At 41.2% G+C, this 22,365-nt stretch overlaps 1 protein-coding gene across 2 annotated transcripts in view; it reads right to left on the reverse strand.

Moving 5' to 3' along the window:
* The window catches only part of GAK (cyclin G associated kinase), a 111,899-nt gene that overhangs the window by 32,614 nt on the left and 56,920 nt on the right, over positions 1-22,365 (reverse strand). For both annotated transcript variants that reach the window (XM_030566388.1, XM_030566387.1), the window contains exons 14-21: positions 20,765-20,887; positions 17,870-18,003; positions 16,294-16,488; positions 14,256-14,373; positions 5,788-5,867; positions 5,188-5,381; positions 2,483-2,641; positions 912-1,403 (exon numbers count right to left, since the gene is read on the reverse strand). In XM_030566388.1, the coding sequence (XP_030422248.1) occupies positions 912-1,403; positions 2,483-2,641; positions 5,188-5,381; positions 5,788-5,867; positions 14,256-14,373; positions 16,294-16,488; positions 17,870-18,003; positions 20,765-20,887 (1,495 nt within the window). The remainder of the gene's footprint in view (positions 1-911; positions 1,404-2,482; positions 2,642-5,187; positions 5,382-5,787; positions 5,868-14,255; positions 14,374-16,293; positions 16,489-17,869; positions 18,004-20,764; positions 20,888-22,365) is intronic.

Consider the following 22,365-nt stretch of genomic DNA (forward strand, 5'->3'; position numbering starts at 1 on the left):
TTAGCCCTCTTAAATAAAGGAAAGCGGGACTTCTACTACATAAATCAAAATGATTTGCATTCTCAAGATCAGGCAGTTGGTAAGGTTTGGCTTAATTGTATATTCTCCTTGCATTTTAGTCTTATGAAGGTGCGGATGCAGAATTACGTGAGGATCAAGACCTACCACTGGCCCAGTCCTGTCCACACATTGTCAAAGAATCAGACTAGTAACATCCAGTAGTTCTTTAATGATGTGTTAGTAACAATTCTTGGAGCTCCTGTCTTGTGACAGGGATAAATGACTGTATACAAGTGCAAGACTCAGATAGTAATGATTGAGTTGTCGTCTTTCACTCAAAACTGCTATGAATCTCTGGAAAACATGAGGAAGAAATGGGTAATTAATTGTCCTTTCATGTCTTGGCAATGTAAGTTCTATGTACTTGGATCCAGAGAGAAACATAAAACAAATACACTTTTGCATGCAGGAGAGCACAAGGTTTTGCTTTTGTATGGATTTTTTTTGTTAAATGAAGTGAGATGAATTTGAGTAAAACTCAGCTAAAGCTGTACTTCAAAGTCGTGGAAACCGGGAAAAATGCAACACTGCCAATGTCACATTTGGAGTAAAGGTGGCTTTTTCAATGAAGGTTGTAAACTTGGACCATGTGGAAAGCTGCTAAGTGTTATGAAGCAGCAATTCTGTCATAAGAAATAGACAAAGTACATAGTAAAAGGTCTAAGTATTATGTGCCCCTTTCGCGGATTCTCATGACAGACTGCAACGGATCGAAACATGGTAGTAACATAGTGTACAAACAGGAAAATAGTGTACAAACAGGAAAATAGTAAAGCAGCTAATAATTATTGCCTCATTCAGTTATTCACACTATATCACAAATCCGAAGTAGAGAGAATTGAGTTACATACCAGCAGAAGACAATGTTGTGGGTGGAGATGTACTCTGGTTACTAGCTGAAGGCTGAGGTTGACTGCTGAAAAAGAAGTCTGCCCCTTCTCCTAAAAGGTCCTCAGTAAACTCTTCTGAAACCTGCGATGTGCTACCCACAAACAAATTGTTCAGTAAGTCTGCGTTACTAGATGAGCTCTTCATCTCTGAGGCAGTCTGAGTCTGCTCTGATGGAACATCTGAGTCTAGTCCCAATAAATCTATGTGGTCTTCCAACGGAGGTTCTTGTGGTTGGGCAGACAGAGTTTCAAAATTAGCTTCAAAGAATATATCTGCATCTTTTTCTGGAGGACTGGGTTTTTCTTTTTCTTCAACTATTTCTGTTCTTCCTTCACTAGGAAATGCAGCAAATTCTTCATCTGATGGGTCACTTTCATCCCTGTCATCAATCAGTCCAGGATGATTATCTTTGGACAAGCGGTCCTCTGCTCCAGTCTCTGGATCTTTTCCTTCTGTTGAATGAATGAAAACAGATTTAACTTAAAGATGTTATAAAAAGGTAACAGAATTCTCCTGCTCAATGAGTGAAGGCTCAGGGGGCAGGGACAGAGAAGTGAAGTGCCACTGGCTTGCCCTGCTCAGAAAAGGTGTGTGGGAGGGGAGGGGGGCACAGATAAGAGAAGCTTGTTTCCCTGCAGGTTTATCCTCCAGCCACTAGAGGCCACGACTGCTGCTACTGAGCACTAGCTACAAATGCCGCCCCCCTATCCCCGTCTCTCCTTCCATCCTCAGAGGCAAATACCCCCCTTCCCATAGACAAAGCCAAGGGAGGAGAATGGCTCTGACTGCTAGGAGCACATGGACCGGAAACGTGACTAAGTAGCATATTCCTCCACCACTCAACATGTGCAACTATTAACGCTGCACAATTAAAGCAAACCCTTTGTGCTGGACAAGGAGATATGATCTGAGCTGAGGACAGGAGTGAGACATTGCGGAAGAGCCTTCGGTCTGACACTCCCCTTTGGGATACTGAGTAAATTATGGTTTAAAGGGCTTTGTATTATACTACTGCTCTAAAATCAGTAGTAACCCTGGCACCAATGGCACTCCAGCAATTTTGCTGTCAAGTGCTGGGGAAAGTCAGAAACAGCGTGGAGACACAGGGCTCTCTGAAAACACTAGAACAGGCAGGCCATGTTTTCAGTCCAGACCTACTCAGTTCAGGCCACTCCACCAGCTTGCTTTGCAGCCAGCATCCACAAAGGAAGGGAGATGATACAGCCCTGCCTCAGTTTGATCTGTGAGCAGCAATGCATGCCCGTTACCTTTACTTTATGCTGATTTGGAGATCCCAAATGAAGCTCGACAGCAACATTTGCAGACCTGAAAAGCTCACTCATTTTTGAATGGTTTTACTTGCACTTTGATGAGGCAACACACAAAACTGAAATAATCATGATCTGTCCCTTTGCTTCCACTATGTAACAATGTGCCAATGCTGTAGCAATCCTTGCAGGTGGGGGACAGACAATTGAAGTATTGCACAAGAGATGAGTCCTTTTGGTAAATAATTAGTAACTTCACCTACCTTCCCAATCCAGAGTATGGAAGAAGTTATTTGCATCAGTGCTGCTGCTCTGTGGAGAGTCCGGCTCTGTAGGTACGCTTTCGGGAGACTGATCCGATTTGGACTCTTCTGCTTCATACTGTGCTGTTGAACCTGGCTGTCTAGGTAGCTCAGGTTTACCTGTCAGATGGAATTTCAAGCCAAAAAACCTTAGACAAAGAGTTCTGACATTGGAAAAAAATCAGATTGTGTCAATTCTAACACGCAGCACGTGGTATATTACTCAAAAACATATCAAGGTGGCAGTCAGGAAGTAACTCTTGGTTGGATCTCATGAGCAAGCTGCTATTCTCTGTGCAGGAAAAAGCCCATACAGCTGTGAATTTAGGATGGAGTATTAATCCTGGTTTCAGCCACACATGTAACAGCTGTGAAATTAAATTAAGGTATCAGACCTAATATTCTAGTAGAGTTTTGTGTCATACATTTAAACTGCTGTCACTCTATTCAAATCAGTTGCCATCAGTTTCTGGTTCTTTACTGCATACCAGTAACACTCTGAAGATATTACAAAATAGAACAAGGTGGACAGGAGGGCTGTGAACAATTCACAGTCATTTCAAAAGACAGGACACAGAAAGATCCCTCAGTTTCCCTTCCCCCACAAAATAACATCCAAAAAGAACAGGTTCTATGAACTCATAGAAAGTACTTAAAGTGTAAGGCAACAACAGTGTACCGCCAACCTAGGATACAAAGCTGTCAAGCTCAATTTGGAAGCAGGTGAGTGACAGCACCCTGCTCATGCGGGAGCTGGTCACTTTCCTTACTTCAAGGTCAGCTGCTGGGCTGGAGGGATATTGTAAGAAGCTAGGGAAGACTGCCTTATCAATGGCTCTGCAGTCTCACACAAGAACAAGAGCTCCATGCCAAATCAAAGAGTGGACACCTACCCGGTGAGAGTTTTAGCATGGGAATTACTTCATTTTAGAAAGAACAGGGTGCATAAATGGAATTAAGCTGATCATCAAACACAGAACATAAAGTATTTAACTTGGTGAACACCTTACACCTGCTCTGTACATGGCAGTCTCTACGGGTGCATCTACAAAGGTAGAGGTGTAGTTTTCAGTTTAGTCTGATTGAGCAGCCATGCTAAAAAGTACAGCTGTAGCAGCAGGACAGGCTAGCCACCCCAGTACAACCCTGCCAAGGACCCTAAGCATGTACTCAGAGCAGCTAGCCCGCCCTACCATAACTACCTTCTCATTTTTAGTGTGATAGCTCAAAACTAGTGTGCATGCGCCTACCCAAAACGACAATTCTGCTTCCAGCTCAAGTGTCAACATACACTACAGTGTTGGCATCAGGGTCTGACTCCCTGGAGTGTTGCAATACCATCTTTGTTTAAAAACCAAAAAACTCAAAAAACACAGTATGGGATACGCTAAACATTAAAGGAGTCCTGCCAACTCAGCTTCAGGCCCAAGTTTAAGTTTTGTGAAAACAAATTTATGATGATCTAAGAAAAAAAAATGACAACATTTATCTTAAATTTCAATTAAAAAAATATTTTCACCTCCAGTTTTTGAAACCCAAACATTTAATTTAGATTCTTAACCCTGAAATCAACTTCCAGGATTTTCTTTTTCTCAAGATGAGGCAAATTCAGAAAGTAAAGGAGCATAGCAACTAAGTGTTTTTAAAAAAATTCTCTCACTTTCAATACCAACACAAAAGCTTAATGTAAAACAAAAAAATGTTGCTTGCAATATGGATTTAGTTGAGTATCCTAACTAGAATACAATATAAAAGGGCCATTATGTTCAGGAAAGAACAACAAGGCTTAATGCAAAATGCAAGCCTGGCAGAAATATACTTTTCTAAAAATATATGAAAAAAGGGGAAAAGTGACTATGTTGGATCAAGAGAAAAGTGAGGAAAAAAGCAAATAAGTTGAATTTAAAAAGATAAAAAGAAGCAGAAAGACAAAAAGTATTCTCTAAATACAGCCATGTTAGAGAACATTAAAGAAAGGATGAAGGAGTGAAACATGAAAACTAATGAGACCAAGAAAAAAGCAAACATTAAGTATGGCAATCCTGGCAAAAATTACTAAAAATATATCCAGAACAAGGAAGCTGATAAACAGACAAGACGCAATGCTAAAAAAGTAAGATCCTTTCAAGAGCAACGGATACTCACTAATGCAGAGGAAATCTTGAGAGAAAGAAGCCATAACTCTACTGGACTATGCACCAGAAACATTTCAATAACAATATATTTTGAACTATGGGTATAAAAGGCCACTTCTAGAGAATGCTAAAATACTTTGAACTGCATTGATGAAAGTCCTAAACTCAGTTAATCAGCGAAAGCGGAGGGAATTCTCCCCAGGTTTTGGAGGCGAAGGGCTCAACTGCCAAGTCTTTTTGTTTGATATGTCACTCCAAATAGGGCCTCCAGAGCTCTGGGAAAAGGTGAAAACAGTGCCAACATAAATAAAAAGACTGGGCTAATTACAATCTAGTATTAAGGAAAACTCCTATTCTTTTATAACAGGCAAGGGTACTGCACAGCTATTCACAAGAATTAAGTTTTCCCTTTTAAAAGCCTGTTTAAATATTTATGTCTGAAAACTAAACAAAATGATTCCTGAACTGGAATGCTTTAAAAAGGACAGGAAACAGGCTAAAATTTCTAATGGCTCCAAAGTTAAGCTTTACCAAATTTCGATAAAATCTCTTGTTGTTCCTCCCGACTGGAGAAAAGGATCTTGGGATTCAGTCCCTTGATGTTCAAGTTATCCCATGGTGCTCGCTCACTACACGGTCTGTCTCTGGGCTCCACCTCTACTTCCAGATTCACTTGAAATAAGTCAGGATATTTCTCTTGAATGTCACAAGCATCCAGATCATACCTGTAAGATGGTGATGTAATAAAATCACAAATGAAAAATCTTTCAAGGCAAATATTCAAATCAGCCCATCAGGTTCACTATCTTGGACTGCAGCAAGTTAAGTGACTAGTACTTCTATGGAATTGGTGTACAAAGCATAAAACCAATTGGATTTGGTTACTTTTTCCCTGTTGAATCTCGTAGGAATGATTTATTATGAAGAAATTTCAAGAAAACCCTTCATCAAGAGACACTGAGTCAATGGAAGCGTAGTCAATCAAAAGCCAGGACTCATTTTGTTAAAAATGAAAGCTATCCATTTCCCACACTAGTAAATCACATACTCCCCCCTAGATCTGTTGATCTGGCAAGTAAAATAATTTGAAAAAAGTTTCTGCAAGTTGTGTTCAGCAAAATATTCACATACTTAGCAAATTTCACTGTGGTGGCATTCCGGGGCACAAAACCTGTGTGGAACTGAATCTGGAACATCTTCATTGAAGCCATCTATGGGGAGGAGAAAACATAGGATAATTACATAATTCTGTGTAACAGAAGATAAGGACTCTGCATCTTACTTTCCTTTTGGCGAAAGCGTTTTTGATAGTCATGAAGAGATTCTCTTTCAGTTCAGCTTCTGTAAGCATACAATAGCTCCATATAGCATTTTTCTTGGGATGGCTGAATTTGGACTTGTTTGTTTATTTCTATTTTTCAAGTTTGTTGATAGTATCACTGAAGAAACATCGTCAGAAATAAAGACACAAGGGACCTGATTCTAATCTCACATACACCTGTACAAATTGGGAAAAGCTTCATCAAAAGCTAGTACAGCATGCTCAAACTCATGACAAGCAGTGGCAGATTAGCCTGCTGGGAAGCAGGGAAAGGCCCCACGCCCCAACCCCGCTACCCGGCAGGAGTGTCAGGTGGGTGGGACAGGGCAAACCCCCATACCCCAACGCTGATCCCCGTCAGGAGCGCTGGGCGGATAGGGGAAGCCCCTGTGCCCCAACCCCGCTCCCTGGCAGGAGCGCTGGGAGGGAATGCAGGCAGAAGGGATAGGGAGAAGCCCTCACTTGCTCTTGCCCAGGGCCCCACAAATCCCTAATCTGCCTCTGAAGACAAGACATAATTCTGTAGGGTAAAACCCTGGATCTTTCAGTAGCTTTTTCAGACTAACACACACTTACAGGATCCATCTACAGCGTTGAGGGAGAACAGCCTAACAGAACTAGATGTATTAATCAAGCAAAAGTTTGTCAGCATCTCAGTACTTGTGTTTACACAGTATGTCATGTGTATGCAAGGATTTCTATCTGTTTCCTGTGCAATATCCTGGATGTCAATCTCACACTGGCCAACATAATAGGTTTTTTTTAAAACTGATTCATGATATCCATGTAACTTATCCAACTCTTCCTTCTGCTGACAGACAAGACAATCTTCCCTTCTGCAAACACCAACATAAGTAGCTTGCCTTTATTTACACATATATATCAGTCCTGGAAGAAAGGTAGCCAAAAAGTACACAGGGCAATCCATCCTTTCAGAAATCTCAGCCCAAAGCTAATGCCAGGTTCTCTGAGACCAAAAGAAAGAGCAAACTCCCCGCCTGCAATGCTCCATCTCTAAACACCACTGCTTCTTGCTCATGAAGTGTGTTTACTATGAAGATAAACACGACATGTCTTCCCAAGACTAAAGAGTTGCTCATACTCTAATTAAAAGAGCTCAGAAAATGTATAAAAGCACTATCTGGAGATATCTGCTGTAATATTTGCAACACTATCAAACATCAAGGAAACTCAGATCTAAACTTGACTCCAAATGTCAAAAAAAGGATATTTTCAATAAATGTATTGTGAACAGTACAAATAGGATAATCCTCTTTCTTGTTGATGTGTTTGCACTTGATTATGAAAAGCAGCATTTACCAAATTAACATACACAAACTTAAGGCAAAGCAACATGCTTCATTATTAGTTTTAACTGCTACTGAAACATCTTCATTTCAGTCAAAATCCATACAAGACAACCCAGTTCTACAGAATAACCAAGTGCAATTTGGAAGATGAGAATTGGTAAAGTCACATTATGGCCAAAACAGGCAAACTCCATTATTGGGGCTGTCACTGCACATACCAGTGTTATGGCTTGGAGTTCTACTAGGACAAAGAGCTAAAAAGAGAGAGATTATGGCAATAGAAATATTAAAATTTCAATGTCCAAGAGTCTTAACTGGTAAGTGCTCAGTACTTTGGAAAGTCAAGCAACTTATCTAGGAGTCTAACTTTACACACATTTTTAAAAGTCTTGGCTTTATTCCAGAGGACAAAATGTCTTACATACCTTCCTTCCAATAAGACCCAGCTATCCTGGTCTTACCAAGCTCTGTGACTTTTGAAATAAGTGAAATCAGCTCTACTTATTTTTTTGCCAACAACAGACATTTACAGTTTCAAATAGTAACCTTCAGGGCTAGTTCTCCACTTTCAATGCTCTGGCAGCAATTTTCATATAGTCAGCAAACATCAGTGTTCAATTACCAGGAAGTGGGAAAAGCTCCTAACAAAGGCACGAAGAACTGCTCATGACTGGATAGTTGCCTTCCCCAACATTTAACCAAATGTCATTAAAGCGGCTTCTTCGTTGAGTTGGAAGAAAGATTTTTCTGATCTGACAAGAGTCCAATTAAAATTCCACATGGAAAGCAAGTTTTCCAAATAGACGTTATGTCAGCCACAGGCTACATGTAAGATACTACACTTGCTGGTGCAATGGTCTGATCCAGTATGTTAAATCCTAACGAGTCATACAGAGATCTTAGACTTTAAGGCCAGAAGGGACCATTATGATCACCTAGTCAGACCTCTTGCACATCGCAGGCCATAGAACCTCGCCCACCCACTCCTGTAATAGCCTCGTAACCTATGGCTGAGCTACTAAATCCTCAGACCTTGATTTAAAAGACTTCAAGTTCAGTGACTCCACCATTTAATCTAGTTCAAACTAGCAAGTGACCACGTCCCATGCTGTAGAGGAAGGAAAAACCTCCAGGCTCTCTGCCAATCTGACCTCAAATATGGTGATCAGTTAGACCCTGAGCATTTGGGTGAGACCCACCAGCTACACACCTGGGAAAGAATTTCTGTCGTAACTCAGAGCCTTCCCATCTAGTGTCTCATCTCTGATAGCTGGAGATCTTTACTAATGGCAGTCGCAGACGGGCCATATGCCACTGTAGGCAATCTCATCATACCATCCCCTCCATAAACACATCAAGCTTAGTCTTGAAACAAGTTAGGTTTTTTTGCTTCCACTACCCTCCTTGAAAGGCTTTTGCAGAACTTCACTCCTCTGACGTTTAGAAACCTTTGTCTAATTTCAAGCCTAAACTTAATGATGGCCAGTTTATATCCATTTGTTCTTGTGCCAATATTTACCTTTAACTTAAATAACTCCTTTCCCTCCCTGATATTTATTGATCTTATTTATAGACCGCAATCACATCTCCCCTCAGCCTTCATTTGGTTAGATTAAACAAGCCAACCTCCTTAAGTCTCCTCAAGTAAGTAGGTTCTCCATTCCACTGATCATCCTAGTAGCCCTGCTCTGCACCTGTTACAGTTTGAAGTCATCTTTCTTACACACGAGAGACAAGAACAGAATACAATATTCCCAGTGAGGTCTCACCAGTACCTTGTATAATGGCAATAACACTCCCATACCTCTACTGGAAACACCTTGCCAGATGCATCCTAGTATCGAATTAGCCTTTTTCATGGGCCTGGTCTACACTACGCGTTTAAACCGATTTTAGCAGCGTTAAACCGATTTAACGCTGTACCCGTCCACTCTACGAGGCCCTTTATATCGATATAAAGGGTTCTTGAAATCGGTTTCTGTATTCCTCCCCAACGAGAGGAGTAGTGCTAAAATCGGTATTACCATCTCGGATTAGGGTTAGTGTGGCCACAAATCGACGGTATTGGCCTCCGAGCGGTATCCCACAGTGAACCACTGTGACTGCTCTGGACAGCAATCTGAACTCTGATGCAGTGGCCAGGTAGACAGGAAAAGGCCCGCGAACTTTTGATTTTCATTTCCTGTTTGCCCAGCGTGGAGCTCTGATCAGCACGGGTGATGATGCAGTCCCAAATCCAAAAAGAGCTCCAGCATGGACCGTACGGGAGATACTGGATCTGATCGCTGTATGGGGAGACAAATCTGTTCTATCAGAGCTCCGTTACAGAAGACGAAATGCCAAAGCATTTGAAAAAAATCTCCAGGCTACACAGTGCTGCGTGACAAGCGTAAGGGAAAGCCAAAGAATCAAATGGACGCTCATGGAGGGAGGGAGGGGGGGACTGAGGACTCCAGCTGTCCCACAGTCACCGCATTCTCCAAGAAGTATTTGCATTCTTGGCTGAGCTCCCAATGCCTGTAGGTTCAAACACATTGTCCAGCGTGGTTCAGGGTATAGCTCGTCAATGTACCCCCTCTCCCCCCCATGTGAAAGAAAAGGGAAAAAAATCATTTCTTGACTTTTTTTAATGTCACCCTATGTATACTGAATGCTGCTGGTAGATGCGATGCTGCGGCAGTGAAGAGCAGTATCCGCTCCTCTTCCCTCCCCAGTGGCAGATGGTACAATATGCTTGATTGCTGCTGAATACCCCTGGCTGGCCTCAGGTGAGGCCGGCCCGGGGGGGTGGGGGGGGGGCGGCCTGTGTAAAAATAGGAGTGATTCCTGGTCATTCCCAGTAGATGGTACAGAATGGTTGGTAACCGTCTTCATCATAGCAACTAGGGGCAGAGCTTCAATCAGCCCCCTCCTTTTCATGTGTAAAGAAAAGATTCTGTCCTGCCTGGACTATCCTAGCAGTGGGAGGCTGGGCTCCTCTCCCCCACACTGCTTAATGTCCTGCCTGGACTGTCATAGCAGCTGGAGGCTGCCTCCTCCTCATTTTATCTCACTAACAAGTCACTGTTTCTTATTCCCGCATTCTTTATTACTTCATGACACAAATGGGGGGGACACTGCCACGGTAGCCCAGGAAGGTTGGGGGAGGAGGGAAGCAATGGGTGGTGTTGTTGCAGGGACACACCCGTGAATGGCATGCAGCTCATCATTTCTGCGGGATCTGACACAGAGCGGCTGTGCTCTCTGGTACACTGGTTCTCTAGTACATTGCCCCATAATCTAGGCAGGACTGACTATTTTTAGATACCATAAAGGAGGAATTGACTCGGGGAGTCATTCCCATTTTTGCCTTTGCGCCCCCGGCCGACCTCAGCCAGGGGCACCCATGATAGCAGCAGACAGTACAGAACAACAGATAACCGTCATCTCATTGCCAATTTACAATGGCAGCAGACAGTACAGAACGACTGATAACCGTCTCCGCTATCATGCAAAAGCAAATGAATGCTGCTGTGTAGCGCTGCAGTATTGCCTCTGTCAGCGGCATCCAGTACACATACGGTGACAGTAAAAAAAAGCTGAACGGCCTCCATGGTTGCTGTGCTATGGTGTCTGCCAGGGCAATCCAGGGAAAAAGGGCGCGAAATGATTGTCTGATGTTGCTTTCCCAGAGGAAGGAATGACTGGTGACATTTACCCAGAACCACCCGCGACAATGATTTTTGCCCCATCAGGCACTGGGATCTCAACCCAGAATTCCAAGGGACAGGGGAGACTGCGGGAACTATGGGATAGCTACAGAATAGCTACCCACAGTGCAACGCTCTGGAAATTGACGCTAGCCTCGGACCATGCACACACACCACCGAATTAATGTGCTTAGTGTGGCCGCATGCACTCGACTTTATACAATCTGTTTTACAAAACCGGTTTATGTAAAATCGGAATAATCCCGTAGTGTAGACGTACCCATGGTCATATCACATTGGCGACTCATAGTCATGTTGTGATCAATTAATACACCAGGTCTTTCTCTTCCACCGCTGTTGTTTCCAACTGATTAAGTCACCAGCTTATAGCAAAAATCCTGTTAGTTTTTAAATGCATGGCCTTGCTCTTTCCACTATAAAATTTCATCCCATTTCTATTCCTCCAGTTTTCAAGGCCATCTAGATCTTCTTGTAGAATATGGCAGTCCTCCTCCATATTGGCAATATTACCAACTTTGTGTCACCCACAAATTTTATTAGCATACACCCACTTTTTGTGCAAAAGTCATTAATGAAAAATGTTAATGAAGATTAGTCCCAAGACCGATTCATGAGGAACTCCACTAGTAACCTCCCTCCAGTCTGGCGGTTCATCTTTCAGTATGACCCGTTAGCCCAGTTCTTTAATCACCTTTCAATTCTTTTATTAATTTCTATCTTCTCCAATTTAGCTAATAATTTCCCATATGGAACTGTATAAAAAAATCTTACTGGAATCCAGGTAGATAAGATTTATGGCATTTGCTTTGTTTAGAAAATCAGTTATCTTTTCAGAGAAAGATCAGATTGATCTGGCAGGATCTCTCTTTCGTAAAACTATGTTGTATTTTATCCTAATTACCATTTACCTCTATTTCCTTAACTACTTTTTCTTTAAAAATTTGTTCTAAGACCTTGCATATAACTGAGGTCAAACTAATGGGCCTGTAGTTTCTTTGGTCACTTTCTTTTAATTTCTTTAATATATTTGCAATTCGCCAGTCAGAGTACAACTCCCGAGTTTAAGGACTCATTAAAAATCCTTGCTATTGGGATCACAATTTCATGTGTCAGTTCCTTTAATATTCTTGGATGGAGATTATCCAGGTCCCCCTGACTTGGTCACTAAATTCTTTGAGCTGGACTTCCAACTCAGATGTGGTAGTTTCTACTTCCATATCATCATTCTCATTAGTCACCCTGCCAATGTCCACAAGCTCCTGGTTATTCTTATTAAAACCTCAGACAAATTATCTTTTATCTCCACTCCATCCCCTGTGCTTCACAGTCTCACTTCTTTCTTCATTTTCATGGCTAAAGAACCTTTTACTGTTGGTTTTAACTTCCTATGCAAGGTCAAACTCTGCTTGGGTTTTGGCAGTTGTCACTTTTTCCCCTATATTTTCTGGAAACCTAGCAAACTTAGGAAATCTGAAGGAGGATTTACACAGATTGAGCGAAGAATGTGCAGTAGAGAAATACAATGGAGAAAAAAATCTGAAAAACTAACTTCTACCAGCACTGAAAGTATTTGCATAGACAACTAAATGCTTTTATCCATTATATCTGCATGCTAAAATATTGTTTTCAGAATCTTGGTGTGACAATAATTCCTTGAATTCTGTAGGTAAGTAATCCTGAAATGTATAAATATTTTTAAATATTTCACATTTCTATCTCCAGACTTCACCGTGGCTACACCAAAGCAGAGAAAGCTAGAACTTTTAGTAATTTGGGTTGAGACTTCACTTGCAAACTTTGCTTTTATAGCCTGAAAAATCATGAAGCAATATTCTGTTGCCTCCTGCAGTGTGAAGGATAGTAAAGAGACTATGCACTGACCAAACCACAGATGGAAGCAGGGCACTGGAATAGATGGACCTCTTAATCTGTGCGGGATGGACATTCCCGGAATCCCACTTTGCTATTGGCCCCAATACCTATTCCAGTTGTGGTCTCTGTGTTCTGGCTATATCACACTCTCATGTAAGTTAGCAAAGAGGTATGTTGTTAGGATGCCCCACCATGATCTTGCAAAGTATATTATATGCCAGATCTCTTGTGATGAAGAAAGAAAAGGAAGTCAACCTCTGAATGTTAAATGTGCTAGGATGCATGCTATCCAGTTTATGCAGCGGTCAGATGGTTGGACACTGCATGACTACAGTGAGGACAGGCACCAAAACGGATGTTGGGGGAAAACATCCTTTTTTTTTTTTTAAAAAAGAGATGTTGAGCATCCACAAAACATGCTGACCTCAATGGGAGCTACTCGGTGCTCTGCACTTAGGATCCTAACTGGCTTAACTTTTCATAAATGTGCACTCTGGATAGTAATTTTAGGTGCACACACTGTGAAAATCATAGTCCAAGTGGCCTCATTTCATCTTAAGAAAATGAGTGTTAATTCTAGCTAGAGTTAATCACTTGCTACGTGCTCTGAATCTTTTAGAATCAAACGGTGACATTTTATATTTAAAATTCTATCTCCTCAGAACTGGGAAGGACGGTGGTCTCTGTTTCAGTGAGAGTTCAGATTGAACTTGTATGGACTATCTGATACTGCACCACAGACTAAGTCAGAAAACATCATTCTGTTTTTAGCGGCATGACAATAGCAAGGGATTACAAACAAACATTTTACACAATTTTAATCAGACAGGCAAGAAGGCAGCTGTTTAAGATTCTGTTTTAGTGATTTACTCTTGGCAATTGATGTAATTAGAGAGCCTGTATTATACTGCAGTTTGACTTTTAGACACAAAAAAGTAAACAACATTCCTTTTGGTGGGAAATAAAAACAACAGATGAAGACTCCTAGCTAAAATACCAAGTTCTGATTTTTTGCCATTTCTAAATAAGGTACTTCAGCAGAACTGCATGGAGAAGTAAGGGGCAGGAGCTCCAGGCATTTGACACTGGGGATAACTACCAGTTGTTGAAATGTTAGCTTACCAGAAAATGCTGCAAAAGGAGCAACTAACTGTACATGTCTTCTCAGAATGCCAACCAGAGGCTGCACGTCATGACAGGACTGAAAGGGAAGGTTGAACTCCTAGCCGCCTGAACAGCTCAAACTCTTTTCTCAGAGACAGATGAGCACACAGAAGGGGAACAAACAACTAACAAACACCACAATAATCATGAAAGAGACCATGGGGATTGTTCTGCATTGCAGAGAATAAACCCGTGTAAAGGTTCCATTACGTATGTCATTACCTTGGCTTGGAGTCTGCCTCCTAATGTCGACCTGGCATGATAGATCACAATGAGAACATCACCTTGGACTGTTATACCCAATGGGATTACGGCTTTGCCATCCTCAGTTTTGAAGTCCCTGAAGAAAAAGCACATCTCATATTAAGTTTCAAGAAAAACAACGGCTTTGAAATTAATGACAGGTTTCAGAGTAGCAGCCGTGTTAGTCTGTATCCGCAAAAAGAACAGGAGTACTTGTGGCATCTTGCAGACTAACAAATTTATTTGAACATAAGCTTTCGTGGGCTACAGCCCACTTCATGGGATGCATGCAATGGAAAATATAGTAGGAAGATATATATACACACACACACACACACACACACACACACACACACCATGAAATAATGGGTGTTACCATGCACACACTAACGAGAGTGATCAGTTTAGGTGAGCCATTACCAGCAGGAACGTTTAATCTCCCTGGTCACTCGATTACAGAACTAAAAGTCGCAATATTACAACAAAAAACTTCAAAAACAGACTCCAATGAGAGACTGCTGAATCGGAATTAATTTGCAAAATGGACACCATTAAATTAGGCTTGAATAAAGACTGGAGAGGATGGGTCATTACACAAAGTAAAATATTTCCCCATGTTTATTTCCCCTCCCCCTCCTCACACCTTCTTGTCAACTGCCGCAAATGGACCATTTTGATTACCAATACAAAAAGTCTCTCTCCTGCTGGTCATAGCTCACCTTAACTGATCACTCTCATTAGAGTGTGTATGGTAACACCCATTGTTTCATGTTCTCTGTGTATCTTCCTACTGTATTTTCCACTGCATGCATCCAATGAAGTGTGCTGAAGCCCATGAATGCTTATACTCAAACAAATGTGTTAGTCTCTAAGGTACCACAAGTACTCCTGTTTTTTTTTTTTCAATTAATGTGTTTTTACCTGTCCTGTCTGATTACCCCAGGCAACTTAGAAATTCCACAACTTTTTTTTTTTTTTTTTAACCTATGGAACTAGGGCTTAGATATTTCAGGAACTAACTTTTTTTAGGAATTGGCCCTCTCCCCACAGGAGACTGAGGCCCATCTAGACCAGCCTCCTATCTTGCACAGTGGCAAAAAATCAGATTGCTGTTACCACAGTATTGAGCTGACCATAAAACTAGTTACCACACTACTGCATGAATCACAGCAGGGAGACATACAGTCTCCTGCTGCTCTCCTTAGCTTATTGCTCAGATAGGATTATCCCCCGAATTTGCTTCACACTCAGTGCCTTCCTCTCAAGGAGGAGTAGCCACCTTTCCCAGCTTCTGTAACAGTATGTAGCTCTGCCTCTTGAAAGGATCAATTTCACAGTTGCAAAGAGCTGTGGGTGAGGTATGAGCAGGCATGTGAAAGTTGTCAGGGGCACAATGACAGACCATCACACTAGTGGCACAGATGCATGTGCACATGCTGGGTTCCTGAAACACCATCGCTGAGCTGTAGTCTTCCACCACTTTTCCATTTCATTTCTCTGGGAAGCTCTTCTAATCCAGTGCGTTTAGAAGGTGCAACCCTATTTTTATCCCCCATTTTTAACTCCTGGAAGCAGGCCTGACCTTCAAATGTCAGTGAAATCTTTCTCCACTCCTCCTTACCACCAGAGCTTGGGATTTGAAATAGACAATAATAATAATATGCTGCTGGTACCAATTCTCTTCCTGCCTAGGTTCCAGACTCCCCCAGAAACATAACCATTAGGCACCACCTTAACACTGATTATATCTATCCCCTGCACAATACCACAGGTTTAAATGCGCGTCTGAATCCTAACTGTCTGCTGCTCTAAGACTGTGGATGGAGTTAGGCCTTCCAGACAGAACGTGGGTAGAGTATCACCAGGTCTGCCCTCAATGACCCCCAAGCAAAGGCAGGACAGAGTTTGTATGAGAGGTGTATTCACTGCACTGGGACAGTCCCTCTGGGGAGCAATGTTTCAGTATTAAAATAGCTCCAGAAAGAGTTCAAACTTACATTTAGGAACCTGCACTTACTTCATTTTGTCATATTCCTGTGAGGTAGTGGTCACTCTTTCATCCCCAACATAAACTTCACAAAAAGGCCTACAGCCATTTCGCAGCTTGCTGAACAGAGGAACTGGTGTCATGATAATTGATTTGATAAGGATTGGCTTGCTGTGAGGAATAATGGGTTCTTCTGCCATCATGTCACACATGTACTCTATATACCTGTCAAAACAAGAGGTATTCATTCAGAAAAACAATACAACCTGGAAATGAATCAAACATTTACAATAACAAGGTAAGTTTCAAATCATGCAACAACGTTCCATGACACCATTACTCATAAGCACAAGGGAGTACATTTAACAGCCTATTAGAAACTTACGTTTGATTTTATCTATTTCAAAGTAAATTTTGCATGGAAAGAATTAAACAGAGGAAAGAGGAAAACAATCTAGATGTGTATATCTAACACATTTTACCTATAGCCAAAGGAGAGTTACTACAGTGGTATCCATGCACAAAATTCCCATAGGCACCTACATAGTCCCCCATCCCCACAGTAGTTGAGCGCCTCAATCTTTAAAGCATATCTCCTCCCAACATCCCTGCGAGGTGGGGAAGTGCAAATATCCCTATTGTACAGATGGGGAACTGAAACACAGAGGAACCAATGAGCTGTTGATGGTCACGCAGGAAGTCTATGGTGGAGCAAAGAATTTCACCCAGCTGTCAAATCCCAGACAAGCATTCTAGCCTCCAGACCATGCTTGGAGTCATCCTTGTCAGAATGCACTGACTATTTCAGTAGTGAGGCTTTTAAAAAATTAGCCAGTTTTAACCAAGCTGTATCTAATTAAAATATTTCTAAACTGTAGTATACAATTTTGCTCCTCTGCAGTTTGCCAATCCACACACCTCATTTTCAGACATCTTTATCCTGAAAGGAAAAGATTTATTGACAGATGCTCTCGTGAAGTTACTTAGATTTCAGTATTTTTACAGAATCTAAATATAGTCCATCTGAAAAACTCAAGTTATACTACAGTTGCCAAAATATATAGTGCATCAAAAAGATATGCATTTACTCCTTTTATAGTAGTATATATCCTCTTAGTCACTAAATATGCAATGAACTGACTTCAAGTAAGTACTTGTTATACTTTTGGATTCTGTAAGTCTGAAGAGTGTTCAGACAGCTGGACTTTACATCCACACTGAATAAAGCTATACTTTTTGTCTCTTCCACATTTGAGGATACAGACTAGACTTTGCTTTGCAGGTAAGCATTTAGGACAGTTTTCACTTCAAGCATTTTACCACCTCAGCTTTCATTCTTAATGTAGTTCCAACACACATCATGCTGATTTGTTCAGTAATTAAGGTCTCATGAACAACAGATTCAAAAATCTTGCAGAATTCAAGTTTACCCAGTGCTATAGATGACTCATTTGGTTTTGCAAATGTTCTATTACCCTACCAGGCTAATTCCTAAATCAACTACCTCATCCTACAAATCAGTGTGCAAATTTTTTTTTTCAACACAATACATGCTCATGTGTAGATCTGCTTCAACAATGCTTTGAAAAAGAGATTGATACTGTACCTTTTATGAGAAGGCCAAATGCCAGGTGGACAGCGTTTCATACTGAACATATAAACCGCAGCCTCCGCAGTAGTGAAGAGACGGCAAAAACATAAAAAAGAGCAAACTACAACAGCAGATGCTGCTCTTCCATCCTACAAAAAATTGTGACCTCAAGTTATTTATCCTAGTTAAAAATGTTAAGAAAATTACTGAAGAACATTCCTGTCTACATAAGAAGCCAAGTTCATATCTTTATTTCAAGTTATGAATTAGGCATAATTTAAGTTGATAATGGCTAGTTTTTGAACCACAGTTTAAATAATAATGCCTTAATGTTGGGGGATCAGTAGTAAAATTAAAATTAAATGTTTTTAAAGATGAAACACAAAAGCTAAGCAGGAAATACACTGAATTAACTGCTCATTTGAATGCTATTACTGGAGTAGTTACTAACTTTAGCTTTATATTATCATCTCAGAGTTTTGAGTGTTCATTTTCTTAGCATCAGTACTCTTACGCTTTAACCACATAGGGTATGGCTACACTTGAAATTTCGAAGCGCTGCCGCAGCAGTGCTTTGAAGTGTGAGTGTGGTCGCAGCGCCAGCGCTGGGAGAGAGCTCTCCCAGCGCTGCACGTAAACCACATCCCTTACGGGTGTAGCTTGCAGTGCTGGGAGCCGCGCTCCCAGCGCTGCGGCACTGATTACACTGAGGCTTTACAGCGCTGTATCTTGCAGCGCTCAGGGGGGTGTTTTTTTCATACCCCTGAGCGTGAAAGTTGCAGCGCTGTAAAGCGCCAGTGTAGCCATGGCCATAGTCTGGCTGCTGAGTGGGAGATCCATTTTAGGCACTTCTGCTGACAAGCTAAGGGGCTTCTGTTACAGCGCCCGCAAGTCTTGAGTTGCACAGGAATAACCAGCGAATCCATGCAGCCAACATAAGCTCCAATTCCTGCCTGGCAATACATCTTTAGTAATTACTCATGTATTTAGAGGAACACAGAGGGAAGTTTGAGACATGAAAGAAAAATTTTTGAGCAAAAAATATCATTTTGACAGGGCAGAACATTCAGAAAATGCAACACGATTAAGACCACATAAGAGAAAGAAATAGTTAATTGGTAAACAAGTCTCTGATGACAGAGCTCTGCACTTCATACAGAAGCCTGATAATTTACAGAATGGAAACAGGAGAATGGTCCATATAAGGGAGACGTGGAAACGAAAAGCATGGACTTCGGTTCATTTCTCCCACCACATTTTGATGGGAGGGTGGTGACTGGATATAGTAACAAAGATAGTGCTTGGATCAGAACAGTCATTAAGAGAGTAAGCCAATGCAAAAACATTCTGGGACGGCTGAACTCTGAAGATTCCCCCTCCACCCCCCTAAAAAAAACACAGTCTCAAAGCAAGTTAACAGATTATGGCTACATTATTTCACAGTAGGAGTACAACCTTCTTAAAATACTACGTATGCTACCAAATATGAATTTCAGCAGCGCAGGGCAAATATAGCCATTTGGTGACCTATTTAAACTGGAAGGCTTATTTAAATGAAATCACTGTAGTTTTTTATCTTCAACTTCTACACGTGACTATTCATTAACGATGACCATGATTTTGTCCGCATAAATCCCAAGTTATTAGGCTTTACTGCAGGTGAAACAGGTAAGGGAAAGGGTATAATGGTGCAGTGCAGCCTCCTGGCAGCTACTTCATCCTATGGGCTAGAATGGCAGCTTCTGTACCAATTGCGAAGGAATGGTAGGGCCACTAGATGTGTTATCAGAGATCCCACAGCCCCTCTAAAGCAGCAGGGCTTATATTATGAAATACAGTGTTACTGGTTCATTCAGGGGAGGCCTCACACAAATACATGGGTAGAGAAAAATTATAAATCCTTTACATTAATCCTTAATTGTATTTTTCCAGCTCCTTGCATGCTGTTTCACCTCTATGGGGAAATATCAAGAGAACTATAGAATCATAGAAGATTAGGGTTGGAAGGGATCTCAGGAGGTCATCTAGTCCAACCCCCTGCTCAAAGCAGGACAAATCCCCAACTAAATTATCCCGGCCAGACCAAGGTCGAGGTAAAAACCTCATGACTGCCATCCAGACACAATCAAGTTCTCTGGAGTTTGTTTAGTTCCCGGATCTTCAGAATGAAAGACACTTTAGGCTTATGTAGTTACTGAAAAAACTGAATGCATCTTCTAATTAAAACCACCAAGTCAGAGACTTCTTTTGTTTTTCTGGTTTCTGAACAGAGGAACTTCTAGTAAGAAGAATCTGAGCTCTGCATATTGCCAGTATTGTTCATTCCTGTTAAAGAAGAATTTATGCCAGTACTATGTGGAGTATCTGGCCTGAAGACATATCTCACTCAAGCTTTCCATCACGTCACTTCTCAAACAGGGCTGAACTATGTACGTGCATTAAAGAGAGATCTCCACAGACTATTGCAAGAAATGGAGTTAACTCATCAGACATCGCTCCTGAGTCTGAAACAGTGCCTCTAGCATGGTATTTAGAGACACTACGCTGATGGAGGTACCATCTTAGATATCAACTGGATTCCTAAACACATGAAATTTTTAATGATCACTTTCTTGTGAGAGCTGTGCATTTAACTCAAGTTGTACTGGGAAGTAAAAAGGGAATGTATTTAACTTTCCTTCTTCTTGACCTATTGACCACCAAATTGGAGCAAGTTACACTATTTTACCACATAGGCTCCTTTTCTTTAATAAATAAAATAGTAATAATAATAAAGGTAAACCGATACAGAATTGGCTTAAGATGGTAAACATCAATGTCACTCATACACAAGAATTGACTGATACTGCAATCCTCGCTGTCACCTAAAGCTGGACTAGATGAAAAATTTCTGATGTACCTACTACTTACAAGGCAGTGTACAATGCAAACTTTTTTGTGATCTTGCTTTAGCCATAAATGCATGTTCTTGCAAATGCTGTAAAGGTTTTGAAGATTTGGTGCACGTCTTGCTGGCCAACCACATTCAGAAACCTGGATTGGGGAATGGGGTAAGAGGTAAGAAAATAAAAGTGACTACAACAACACTTATATAAGCTGTAACAACAACAAATTAGCAGCTCTGTACGTAAATATTAAAATAAAAAAAAATTCAGTAGGAGCAGTCTCAAATAAGATCTCAATTTGGATAAGCTCCTCTCAATATTGAGCCCCAAAGGTCCTTAATCCTGAGTGTTGCATCTGGGTGCTACAGAAATATAAATAAATACCTACAATGTGAAGAACAAATAGTCACTATTAGATAATGATGCAAAACAGCTCCATTCTAGCTCATATTCATAAGCTCAAAACTTACTTAAACATTCACTTTTTGGGCTGAATTTTCTCGTGCTTGGTCTCTGCTCAATAACAAAAATTTTAATGGAGAAAAATCCTTTCAGTAAGTTCTGAGTTACAACAGATTATAAACAACCTGCCACTGGTAAAAAAAAATAGTCTACATTATAAAACAATTATAAAATGGGGCAAAATATGAAAGGATGCTTTGTGATAACAAATAGATGCAAACAGATGCTTTAAATTGTTCCTCTGACCCCGACAAAGGCAGTTTTACTTTAGACCGCTGAGCGTGCTCAGTGATAGATTGAGGAGGCTTTCACAAAATGGATTGACCTCTGCTTCATCACAGCACATTTTCTTGCCATACTGGCAGGTGCCAAGGCTGCTGGTGGGACAAGCTGCACAAGGTTGTTTAAGTATCAGGGGTAAGTCTATGTTACAATAAAAAACCCCACTGCACCGAGTCTCAGAGGCTGGGTCAGATGGCTCAGGTGGGGGGTGGAGATTGTAAAAACGTAGTGTACACGTTTGAGCTCGAGCCTGAACATCTACACTGCAGCCTGAGCCCCGCAAACCTGAGTCAGCTGACCCAGCCCAGGTGCAGCTGTACTGTAGGTCTTTTATTGAAGACCTCCAAACACACTACGTAATGCTCCAAAAGAGACGATCTTAATGTCAGGGTCAGAACTTAGGCAGGTTCTGGGCACCCAGAAACTATTATTTTAGAATGGGAGAAGCAATTACATTAGAATGGGAGTCAAAATAAGGCAGGACAGGATTCAAAACTAGCATTAACTTCACCTGTAACTAATGCAAGAGACAAGAAAGTTCTGAGAAAGTTTTGTATTGGTGGATGAGCATAGGAGGAAGAATTTAAGCATGAGTTAGAGAAATAGCTGCCTGCCAGGCCTAAAATATTCACAGATGAGGAAACATCCATTTTGCAATGGCTAGTAAGCAGAGAATTGAAGTTATAAACATATTGTGTTCCTCTGTGATCATAACATCACAATGAGTCCCAAAGGTGAGCCTTTATGGACACTGAAGGAGTCTTGAATGCTGTTAGCTTCTGACATGGCTGCTTTCAGTCAGCATGATACTCTAAATTTAGAAACTGTCTTCTTTTTGTGTCCATAACAATGAATTAATGAGTCCAACTTGTAGCATGATTA

The sequence above is a fragment of the Gopherus evgoodei genome, chromosome 6 (genome assembly GCF_007399415.2).
Source record: "Gopherus evgoodei ecotype Sinaloan lineage chromosome 6, rGopEvg1_v1.p, whole genome shotgun sequence".
Classification (NCBI taxonomy): Eukaryota; Metazoa; Chordata; order Testudines; family Testudinidae; genus Gopherus; species Gopherus evgoodei.